General features: G+C 47.3%; 1 protein-coding gene across 1 annotated transcript in view; it reads right to left on the reverse strand.

Moving 5' to 3' along the window:
* Window positions 1–12,795, reverse strand: part of myo1d (myosin 1D) — a 121,904-nt gene that overhangs the window by 50,041 nt on the left and 59,068 nt on the right. The window contains exons 19-20 of the mRNA XM_031798980.1: window positions 4,208–4,278; window positions 3,306–3,380 (exon numbers count right to left, since the gene is read on the reverse strand). Of these exons, the coding sequence (XP_031654840.1) occupies window positions 3,306–3,380; window positions 4,208–4,278 (146 nt within the window). The remainder of the gene's footprint in view (window positions 1–3,305; window positions 3,381–4,207; window positions 4,279–12,795) is intronic.

Raw genomic sequence — 12,795 nt, forward strand, 5'->3', positions numbered from 1 at the left:
TAGGTCTGTAGCAGTTTGGGTCAAGAGTGTCCCCCCCTTTGAAGAGGGGGATGACCGCAGCTGCTTTCCAATCTTTGGGAATCTCAGACGACACGAAAGAGAGGTTGAACAGGCTAGTAATAGGGGTGGCAACAATTTCGGCAGATAATTTTAGAAAGAAAGGGTCCAGATTGTCTAGCCCGGCTGATTTGTAGGGGTCCAGATTTTGCAGCTCTTTCAGAACATCAGCTGAATGGATTTGGGAGAAGGAGAAATGGGGAAGGCTTGGGCGAGTTTCTGTTGGGGGTGCAGTGCTGTTGTCCGGGGTAGGAGTAGCCAGGTGGAAAGCATGGCCAGCCGTAGAAAAATGCTTATTGAAATTCTCAATTATGGTGGATTTATCAGTGGTGACAGTGTTTCCTATCTTCAGTGCAGTGGGCAGCTGGGAGGAGGTGTTCTTATTCTCCATGGACTTACTTCTTAAAAATCCACCTCTCTAAAAACAAGTCTCTCACCGTTGCCGCCTGCTATAGACCACCCTATGCACCCAGCTGTGGTCTGGACACCATATGTGAACTGATTGCCCCCCATCTATCTTCAGAGCTCGTGCTGCTAGGTGACCTAAACTGGGACATGCTTAACACCCCAGCCATCCTACAATCTAAGCTTAATGCCCTCAATCTCACACAAATTATCAATGAACCTACCAGGTACCACCCCAAAGCCGTAAACATGGTCACCCTCATAGATATCATCCTAACCAACCTGCCCTCTAAATACACGTCTGCTGTTTTCAACCAAGATCTCAGCGATCACTGCCTCATTGCCTGCATCCGTAATGGGTCAGCGGTCAAACGACCTCCACTCATCACTATCAAACGCTCCTCGAAACACTTCAGCGAGCAGGCCTTTCTAATCGACCTGGCCGGGGTATCTTGGAAGGATATTGATCTCATCCCGTCAGTAGAGGATGTCTGGTTATTTTGTTTTAAATGCCTTCCTCACCATCTTAAATAAGCAGACCCCAATCAAGAAATTTAGAACCAGAAACAGATATAGCCCTTGGTTCTCTCCAGACCTGACTGCCCTTAACCAACACAAAAACATCCTATGGCGTTCTGCATTAGCATCGAACAGCCCCCGTGATATGCAACTTTTCAGGGAAGCTAGAAACCAATATACACAGGCAGTTAGAAAAGCCAAGGCTAGCTTTTTCAAGCAGAAATTTGCTTCCTGCAACACAAACTCCAAAAAGTTCTGGGACACTGTAAAATCCATGGAGAATAAGAACACCTCCTCCCAGCTGCCCACTGCACTGAGGATAGGAAACACTGTCACCACCGATAAATCCACTATAATTGAGAATTTCAATAAGCATTTTTCTACAGCTGGCCATGCTTTCCACCTGGCTACCCCTACCCCGGTCAACAGCACTGCTCCTCCCACAGCAGCTACAGACCTATTTCTATCCTACCCTGCGGTCCTACCTCTAAGGTCTTCGAAAGCCAAGTCAACAAACAGATTACTGACCATTTCGAATCCCACCATACCTTCTCCGCTATGCAATCTGGTTTCAGAGCTGGTCATGGGTGCACCTCAGCCACGCTCAAGGTCCGAAACGATATCTTAACCGACATCGATAAGAAACAATACTGTGCAGCCGTATTCATTGACCTGGCCAAGGCTTTCAACTCTGTCAATCACCACATCCTCATCGGCAGACTCGATAGCCTTGGTTTCTCAAATTATTGCCTCGCCTGGTTCACCAACTACTTCTCTGATAGAGTTCAGTGTGTCAAATCGGAGGGCCTGTTGTCCGGGCCTCTGGCAGTCTCTATGGGGGTGCCACAGGGTTCAATTCTTGGACCAACTCTCTTCTCTGTATACGGCAATGATGTCGCTCTTGCTGCTGGTGATTCTCTGATCCACCTCTACGCAGACGACACCATTCTATATACTTCTGGCCCTTCTTTGGACACTGTGTTAACAACCCTCCAGACGAGCTTCAATGCCATACAACTCTCCTTCTGTGGCCTCCAATTGCTCTTAAAATACAAGTAAAACTAAATGCATGCTCTTCAACCGATCGCTGCCTGCACCTGCCCGCCCGTCCAACATCACTACTCTGGACGGTTCTGACTTAGAATATGTGGACAACTACAAATACCTAGGTGTCTGGTTAGACTGTAAACTCTCCTTCCAGATTCACATCAAACATCTCCAATCCAAAGTTAAATCTAGAATTGGCTTCCTATTTTGCAACAAAGCATCCTTCACTCATGCTGCCAAACATACCCTTGTAAAACTGACCATCCTACCGATCCTTGACTTCGGCGATGTCATTTACAAAATAGCCTCCAATACCCTACTCAATAAATTGGATGCAGTCTATCACAGTGCTATCCGTTTTGTCACCAAAGCCCCATATACCACCCACCACTGCGACCTGTATGCTCTCGTTGGCTGGCCCTCGCTTCATACTTGTCGCCAAACTCACTGGCTCCAGGTCATCTACAAGACCCTGCTTGGTAAAGTCCCCCCTTATCTCAGCTCGCTGGTCACTATAGCAGCACCCACCTGTAGCACGCGCTCTAGCAGATATATCTCTCTGGTCACCCCCAAAACCAATTCTTCCTTTGGCCTCCCCTTCCAGTTCTCTGCTGCCAATGACTGGAAAGAACTACAAAAATCTCTGAAACTGGAAACACCTATCTCCCTCACTAGCTTTAAGCACCAGCTGTCAGAGCAGCTCACAGATTACTGCACCTGTACATAGCCCATCTATAATTTAGCCCAAACAACTACCTCTCCCCCTAGTGTATTTATTTATTTATTTTGCTCCTTTGCACCCCATTATTTCTATCTCTACTTTGCACATTATTCCACTGCAAATCTACCATTCCAGTGTTTTACTTGCTATATTGTATTTACTTCGCCACCATGGCCTTTGTTTTGCCTTTACCTCCCTTATCTCACCTCATTTGCTCACATTGTATATAGACTTATTTTTCTACTGTATTATTGACTGTATGTTTGTTTTACTCCATGTGTAACTCTGTGTTGTTGTATGTGCCGAACTGCTTTGCTTTATCTTGGCCAGGTCGCAATTGTAAATGAGAACTTGTTCTCAACTTTCCTTCCTGGTTAAATAAAGGTGAAATCAAATCAATCAATAAACAGATAGAGGACGAGAGGAAAAGAGAGAAGATTGTTTATCAGTTCATCATTGTAGGTGCTGTTGTTCTGTTAATTGAAGGCTACTGCGGTTTCATGTGAGGGGAATAGGAGGAGAGGAGAGGGGAAAGCAGGTGTGTGTTGAGTCTCACCTGTTGTACAGTAGCCTTTTGAAGTCCTGGAAGAGAGTGTCCTTGTTCTTGTCGATGAAGCCAACCACAGAGTACCTGTGTAAATACAAAAGTGCACGCACGCACGCACACACACACACACACACACACACACACACACACACACACACACGCACGCACACACACACACACACACACAAACCTCTTGATCATCTTTTTCTGACACTAAGACCGTCTTAAAAGCACCGAAGACGGTGCTTACAAATGACAACAGCGTCTCCTAAACCCTACTCAGAAACGATTAAAATGGATGAATCACAGAAGAATTAGAGAACAAATCCTCTGTTTCCAGTCTGAGACAGTGGAAGAGTAGGAGCCATCTGTGTTACTCAGTAAAACCCAGGGGAAACTGGCCCATTACACCCCTTACTCTACAGTATCAGCCTGCATCTCAAATAGCACCCTATTCCCTATATAGTGCACTCCTTTTGGCCAGAACCCATTGACCAGAGACCTACAGTACGGGCCCTGGTCAAAGGTAGTGCACTATCTAGGGAATAGGGTGCCATTTGGGATGCAGGGAGTCTGAAGTTTGAGGGCTCCCTGAACCAATTAGGCTACGCTGCAGGAGGCAGAGTCCATGGTTATTATAATGGTCACATCTTTAAAGCCATATAATATGTTAACTATGGGGAGTTAGCTAGAGCTGCTGGGCTGGACAGGCAAGCAGGCACTGAGGATGGTTGGCACACTGTAGCATACAAAGCTTGTGATTTGGTTGATAGTGTTGGATGATCTCTCGCTGTTGTACTGATTAGGATATTAAGAGAACATAGTGAAGTGCAATGAACTCACTACTGCCGCCACAGTGACTTTTAGCCGAGAGTGGTTCCATACAGTACACCACCGCAGCGGTTACTTACACCACATTCCCTGCATAGTGCCGGACACGGAAATCTCTGTCAAACTCCAAACTCTTGTCTGTCGGGGAGAGCTGAGGATGGAGAGAGATAAATAAAGAGAGAGAGAGAGGGAGAAAGAAAGAGAAATTGAGTAACACAACCCGGGGGAAGTGGGGACATGTAACCTAATAGCTCCCATGCAGAGGAGCTAAAAAGATGGGGCAATATACTCTGTAATATCAAGGATACCTGTTTTCATATGTGCTATGCTCAGTTTTTCCTTACGGGAAAGTTGCATCCCCAGATATAACATAGTGTACACCATTAGAGAGCGACAGAAGCAGCATCCCCAGATGAGAGAGAGAGGAAATCTGTGCACATGAAATATGAATGAGCTGTGTGTGGTGCCGCAGGAACTCATGTGGATGGCTGTATGTAGGCCAGTGGTGCCGCAGGAACTCGTGTGGATGGCTGTATGTAGGCCAGTGGTGCTGCAGGAACCCATGTGGATGGCTGTATGTAGGCCAGTGGTGCTGCAGGAACTCATGAGGATGGCTGTATGTAGGCCAGTAGTGCTGCAGGAACTCATGTGGATGGCTGTATGTAGGCCAGTGGTGCTGCAGGAACTCATGTGGATGGCTGTATGTAGGCCATTGGTGCTACAGGGACTCATGTAGATGGCTGTATGTAGGTCAGTAATGCTGCAGGAACTCATGTGGATGGCTGTATGTAGGCCAGTGGTGCTACAGGAACTCATGTGGATGGCTATATGTAGGCCAGTGGTGCTGCAGGAACTCATGTGGATGGCTGTATGTAGGCCAGTGGTGCTACAGGAACTCATGTGGATGGCTGTTTGTAGGCCAGTGGTGCTGCAGGAACTCATGTGGATGGCTGTATGTAGGCTAGTGGTGCTACAGGAACTCATGTGGATGGCTGTATGTAGGCCAGTGGTGCTACAGGAACTCATGTGGATGGCTGTATGTAGGCCAGTGGTGCTACAGGAACTCATGTGGATGGCTGTATGTAGGCCAGTGGTGCTACAGGAACTCATGTGGATGGCTGTATGTAGGCCAGTGGTGCTACAGGAACTCATGTGGATGGCTGTATGTAGGCAAGTGGTGCTACAGGAACTCATGTGGATGGCTATATGTAGGCCAGTGGTGCTACAGGAACTCATGTGGATGGCTGTATGTAGGCCAGTGGTGCTACAGGAACTCATGTGGATGGCTGTATGTGGGCCAGTGGTGGAGTGCAGTGAGGAGAGAAACGTAGCGTGACAGGAAAGGCAGAGAGGTCTGCCGCAGTCCTCTGCAAACTCTGTAATGAGCCTGTGTGTGTATGTGTGTGTATGTGTGTGTATACCTGACTGTATGTGTGTGCGTACCTGTTTGTGTGTGTCTATATATACATCCATCCATGTTTGTACATCTGTGTGTTGATGTGTGTGACTGCGTCAGTGGTATATTGGTGTGCTACTGTAGAGTAGCTAGTGTGTCTGGTGACAGGGAGAGGACGCCCTAGGCAGCCCTGTGGCATGGTGGGAGTAGCATTATACAGTGGATTTCATAAGTATTCACCTTCTTCACATATGTATTGTGTTACAAAGTGGGATTAAAATGGATTTAATTGTCATTTTTTATTGAATAGACAAGTGTTTAACACCCTGAGTCAATACATATTAGGAACAGCTTTGGCAGCAATTAAAAGCTGGGAGTCTTCTTGGGTGAGTCTCTAAGATTAGCACACCTGGATTGTGAAATATTTTCCATTATTATTATTTTCAAAAGTCTTCAAGCTCTGTCAAAGTGTTGGGGATCACAGCCATTTTCAAGTCTTGTCATAGATTTTCAAGCAGATTTCATTCAAAACGGTAACTTGGCCACTCAGGAACATTCACTGTCTTCTTAGTAAGCAACTAGTGTAGATTTGGCTTTTTGTTGGAGGTTATTGTCCTGCTGAAAGGTGAATTCCTCTCCCTCTCCTGTTTCTATGTTGTGTCTGGGTGGTTTAATACATCATCCACAGCATAACTACTAACGTGACCATGCTTAAAAGAGATATTCAATGTCTGATTTGTTATTGCTACCCATCTACAAATCACTGCCCTTCTTCATGAGGCTTTCGAAAAGCTCCCTGGTGTTTGTAGTTTAATCTGTGATTGAATTCAATAATTGACTGAGGGACCTTACATATGTTGTATGTATGGAGGACAGAGGAAGTGGTGGTCATTCAAAAATAATATCAACCCCTATGTAACATATTATCTCACACAGAGAGAGAGAGTGTGCCTGAGTCATCAAGTGGAGAGAGAATGGAGAGCCTGAGAGAGGGAGAGAAAGGCATCTAGTCCCATTAAAACACAAGGCAGAAATGATTCGCACACAGCAATAGATTAGAGAACCTCCAATAAGCCATTGGGACAGACACTGCTATATAAAACAGGGACAGCCAGGACGTTTGGAGGAGCAGAGAGAGAATAGAGAGCCTGAGTGCCTGAGTCATCGAACAGAGAGAGAATAGAGAGCCTGAGTCATCAAACAGAGAGAGAATAGAGAGCCTGAGTGCCTGAGTCATCGAACAGAGAGAGAATAGAGAGCCTGAGTCATCGAACAGAGAGAGAATAGAGAGCCGGAGTGCCTGAGTCGTCGAGCAGAGAGAGAATAGAGAGCCTGAGTGCCTGAGTCATCAAACAGAGAGAGAATAGAGAGCCTGAGTCATTGAGCTGAGAGAGAATAGAGAGCCTGAGTGCCTGAGTCATCGAACAGAGAGAGAATAGAGTGCCTGAGTCATCGAGCTGAGAGAGAATAGAGAGCCTGTCATGGAGAGGAGAGAGAATATAGAGCATGAGTCATTGGGCAGAGAGAGCCTGAGTGCCTGAGTCATCGAGCAGAGAGAGAATAGAGAGCCTGAGTCATCGAGCGGAGAGAGAATAAAGAGCCTGAGTGCCTGAGTCATCGAGCAGAGAGAGAATAGAGAGCCTGAGTCATCGAGCGGAGAGAGAACAGAGATCCTGAGCAATCGATAGGAGAGAGAATAGAGCCTGAGTGCCTGAGTCATCAAGGGGAGAAAGAATAGAGAGCCTGTGTCACCGAGCAGAGAGAGAATAGAGAGCCTGAGTCATCAAGCAGAGAGAGAATAGAGAGCCTAAGTCATCGAGCAGAGAGAGAATAGAGAGCCTGAGTCATCAAGTGGAGAGAAAATAAAGAGCCTGAGTCATCGAGCAGAGAGAGAATAGAGAACCTGAGTCATCGAGCAGAGAGGGAATAGAGAGCCTGAGTCATGGAGAGGAGAGAGAATATAGAGCATGAGTCATTGGGCAGAGAGAGAATAAAGAGCCTGAGTCATCGAGCAGAGAGAGAATAGAGAGCCTGAGTGCCTGAGTCATCGAGCAGAGAGAGAATAGAGAGCCTGAGTCATCGAGCGGAGAGAGAATAGAGAGCCTGAGTCATCGAGCAGACAGAGAATAGAGAGCCTGCGTGCCTGAGTCATCGAGCGGAGAAAGAATAGAGAGCCTGAGTCATCAAACGAAGACAGAATAGAGAGACTGAGTCATCGAGCGGAGAGAGAATAGAGAGCCTGAGTGCCTGAGTCATTGAGCAGAGAGAGAATAGAGAGCCTGAGTGCCTGAGTCATCGAGCAGAGAGATAATAGATAGCATGAGTCATCGAACGGAGATAGAATAGAGAGCCGGAGTGCCTGAGGCATCGAGTAGAGAGAATAGAGAGCCTTAGTCATCGAACGGAGATAGAATAGAGAGCCGGAGTGCCTGAGGCATCGAGTAGAGAGAATAGAGAGCCTTAGTCATCGAGCGGCGTGAGAATAAAGAGCCTGAGTTATCGAACGGAGAGAGAACAGAGACCCTGAGTCATCGAGAGGAGAGAGAATAGAGAGCCTGAGTGCCTGAGTCATCGAACGGAGAGAGAAAAGAGACCCTGAGTCATCGAGCAGAGAGAGAACAGAGACCCTGAGTCATCGAGCAGAGAGAGAATAGAGAGCCTGAGTGCCTGAGTCATCGAGTGGAGAGAGAACAGAGAGCCTGAGTCATCGAGAGGAGAGAGAATAGAGAGCCTGAGTGCCTGAGTCATCAAGCGTAGAGAGAATAGAGAGCCTGAGTCATCGAACAGAGAGAGAATAGAGAGCCTGAGTGATCGAGCGGAGAGAGAATAGAGAGCCTGAGTGCCTGAGTCATCGAGGGGAGAGAGAATAGAGAGCCTGAGTCATCGAGCAGATAGAGAATAGAGAGCCTGAGTGCCTGTGTCAATGAGCAGAGAGAGAATAGAGAGCCTTAATCATTGAGCGGAGAGAGAATAGAGAGCCTGAATAGAGAGCCTGAGTGCCTGAGTCATCAAGCAGAGAGAGAATAGAGAGCCTGAGTGCCTGAGTCGTCGAGCAGAGAGAATAGAGAGCCTGAGTCATCGAGCGGAGAGAGAACAGAGAGCCTGAGTCATCGAGAGGAGAGAGAATAGAGAGCCTGAGTGCCTGAGTCATCAAGCGTAGAGAGAATAGAGAGCCTGAGTCATCGAACAGAGAGAGAATAGAGAGCCTGAGTGCCTGAGTCATCGAGGGGAGAGAGAATAGAGAGCCTGAGTGCCTGAGTCATCGAGCGGAGAGAGAATAGAGATCCTGAGTCATCGAGCAGATAGAGAATAGAGAGCCTGAGTGCCTGTGTCAATGAGCAGAGAGAGAATAGAGAGCCTTAATCATCGAGCGGCGAGAGAATAGAGAGCCTTAATCATCGAGCGGCGAGAGAATAGAGAGCCTGAGTCATCGAGCGGAGAGACAATAGAGCCTGAGTGCCTGAGTCATCGAGCAGAGAGAGAATAGAGAGCCTGAGTGCCTGTCATCGAACAGAGAGAGAATATAGAGCCTGAGTGATCGAGTGGAGAGAGAATAGAAAGCCTGAGTCATCAAGCGGAGAGAGAATAGAGAGCCTGAATAGAGAGCCTGAGTGCCTGAGTCATCGAGCAGAGAGAGAATAGAGAGCCTGAGTGCCTGAGTCATCGAGCGGCGAGAGAATATAGAGCCTGAGTGATCGAGTGGAGAGAGAATAGAAAGCCTGAGTCATCGAGCGGAGAGAGAATAGAGAGCCTGAATAGAGAGCCTGAGTGCCTGAGTCATCGAGCAGAGAGAGAATAGAGAGCCTGAGTGCCTGAGTTATCAAGCAGAGAGAGTATAGAGAGCCTGAGTCATCGAGCGGAGAGCTCACACACACCAAAGGAAGAAGAGAAAGTCCCTGTAGATGGGAGTGAGGATGTTGTTAACGAGAGAACAACTCACAGGCAGCAAACTGTGGAGGAAAGTATACACATCTCTGTGTGACCGCATTCAAGGTCCTATTCAAAGCATTGAAAATGTAACATGTTTTCCATAGCAGAAATACTTCAGTGGAGCTGTGATAGGGAATTGATCCATGAAGGGCCCCGTGCTCTTTACAGGCCAGTACCGCCAGCCAAGCCAGCCAACCTGACAGCTGGACATACAGCCATCTAGCCAGACAGACAGACGGAGGCTGCTGGAAGCCACCTTGTCCTCATCTATCACAATAAGTCCCCCTCCACGCACACTGCCAGCTATACTATTACCACCTCTCTCTCGCTCTCTCTCTTTCTCTGTGTCTGTCACTCCTTATCCAGCCTAACGCCTACTGTATATCAGATGAGAAAGAGGGGGGGATGCTGTGCAAGGGAGATACAACAGAAGGTTTCGAGAGAGGTAGAAAATAAAGAGAGAGGGGGACAAAACAATGGAAAGTAAAGAGGGTGAGAAAAGGACAGAGATACGCGAGGTGGAACAAAGAGGGTATGAGGGGAGACAGAGCGAGAAAGAAATAAGCCTGAAGCGAGAGGGGATACAGCAGAACACCGACTGGAACAGAAAGGAGAGAGAAGACGGAGGTAGTGTTATGGGCAGGGGGGGGATATTGGGTTCTTCACAGGTAGATATAGGACACATAGAACATATAACACATCAGGTGGATCCAAAACAGGTTTTGAACAAGTATATTGTGCCTATTTACACACTCATGTGCACACAGACTGTAATCATTGGCATAAGTTCCCTTGCCTTTTGCATCTTTTAGTTCCACATTCATTCCTTGGAGAACGACGCTGCACCTGTACACAAAAGCACCGAACGTTCTCGGATTGAAATAGTACGTGAGCATGTAGGCCATTCATATCTGTACAACTCAGAGAAACGGGCCTCATGCATTTGTAATCACAATAAGGCGATAGCCTGGTGTGTAAATGGGTGAACAGCTTTATGGCAGAGACTCCTTCTGATCACCCCAACACCTGCTGTCCCTCGTCCTCCTGCCCAAATCTCGCCCTCCCTCCAGCATCTCTCCTCTCCTCTGCCACCTCCACCGCCATCCTGTTCACCCCCCCCCCCCCCCCCCCCCCCCCCCCCCCCGCTGACTAAGCTGGCACCTGTCGGGTAAACACGCCAGGCCGACTGACTGGCTCCAAACCGGTCAATCACTCACCACAGGAGCCAATCAGGACACGGGGAGATGGACGGTGCAGCTGTCATGGTATTTACTCTCTCACTACATAACCTCTCTAGACTGCAGATGATTACTTTATAAAAAACGGAAACAGACATACCAAACATTGGGAACACCTTCCTAATATTGAGTAGCAATACCATTTTGCCCTCAGAACGGCCTCCATTTGTCAGGACAGGGACTCTACAAGGTGTTGAAAGTGTTCCACAGGGATGCTGGCCCATGTTAATTTCAATGCTTCCCACAGTTGTGTCACGTTGGCTGGATGTCCTTTGGGTGGTGGACCATTCTTGATACACACGGGAAACTGTTGAGCGTGAAAAACCCAGCAGCGTTGAAGTTCTTGACACAAGCCGGTGCAACTGGCACCTACTACCATACCCTGTTCAAAGGCACTTAAATCTTCTATCTTGACCGTTCACCCTCTGAATGACCCACATACACAATCCATACTCAATTGTCTCAAGGCTTACAAATCCATCTTTAACCTGTCTCCTCCCCTGATTGAAGTGGATTTAACAGGTGACATCTATAAGGGATCATAGCTTTCACCTGGATTCACCTGGTCAGTCTATGTCATGGAAAGAGCAGGTGTTCTAAATGTTTTGGCCTCTCCGTGGATAAACTAGGCACCCACTTCTAGGACTTGTTCAAACGTGATATCAAGAGTATGATGCATTTTGAGGTAAAAAAGGACATTGCGTTGGAACCGGAGAACTTGTGAAGCTTACTCGCTTTCTCCCAGACGTGAATGAGAGCACTCTAGACATCCTTCCTTCCTGCCTCTCCAGTGCTTGTGTTGTAAACACCCTACAGCCCATGAACAGCAGGCCCATGCTATTAGCATCACATGGTGTATGCTAGGGTAACCACTTAATGACGGCCTGCCTCTGCCGCTGCCTCTGACACACACACACACACACACACACACACACACACACACACACACACACACACACACACACACACACACACACACACACACACACACACACACACACACACACACACAGCATCCTATGCTGCATCTGAACAGAGACGGCAAAGAGCAGAATCAGAGGGTGGATAGAAGAGAGGGGGGGGGATGAGGGAGAGGTAGTGTGTGTGTCAAATAAAATAGTATTTGTCACATTGTGTCAAATAAAATAGTATTTGTCACATGAAAAACAGGTGTAGACAAACAGTGAAATGCTTACTTACACCCCTTCCCAACAATGCAGAGAGAAACATAGAAAAATAATAAGAGGATTTGTAACGATGACGTGGCTATATACACAGGGTACCAGTACCGAGTCGATGTGCAGGGGTACGAGGTAATTGAGGTAAATATGTACATATAGGTAGGGGTAAAGTAACTAGGCAACACAATAGATAATAAGCAGTAGCAGCAACGTATGTGATGAGTCAGAATAGTTAGCACAAAATGGGGTCAAATGCAGACAGTCGGAGTAGCTACTTGTTTAACTATTTAGCCGTCTTATGGCAGAAGCTGCTCGGGGTCCTGTTGGTTCCAGACTGCGGCAAGCTGAGAGAACAGTCTATGACGTGGTTGGTTTCAGACTGACAATTTTCTAGGGCCTCAAACACCGCCAGTTGCCATACCAAGCGGCGATGCAGCCAGTGAAGATGCTCTCAATGGTGGCGCTGTGTAACTTTTTGAGGATCATGCCAAATCTTTTCATCCTCACGAGAGGGGAAGAGGTGTTGTCGTGCGACTGTGTTGGACTGTGTGGACCATGTTAATTTCCTTAGTGATGTAGAAAAGTAGCCCCTAAAAAGAATGAATTCCTAGCATATACAAAGACAGGGTATTACAGGGGTACGACCTCACAAAGTGTACAAGAGAAGGCGGAGAGCAAACTTGTAACGGTAGTCTTCGGTGGAAGGAGAGGAGGACCAAAGCGCAGCGTGGTTTGTGTTCATGATATATATTTGAATGAAATATCACTGGACACAGAAAACAAAAGGAACAAGAGAAATAAATGAGAACCGACACAGTCCCGTGTGGAACAAACACTGAAAAATAATCACCCACCAAATACAGGTGGGAAAAGGGTACCTAAGTATGATTCTCAATCAGAGACAACGAACGACACCTGCCTCT

This window comes from Oncorhynchus kisutch, linkage group LG20, assembly GCF_002021735.2.
Source record: "Oncorhynchus kisutch isolate 150728-3 linkage group LG20, Okis_V2, whole genome shotgun sequence".
NCBI classification, from domain to species: domain Eukaryota; kingdom Metazoa; phylum Chordata; class Actinopteri; order Salmoniformes; family Salmonidae; genus Oncorhynchus; species Oncorhynchus kisutch.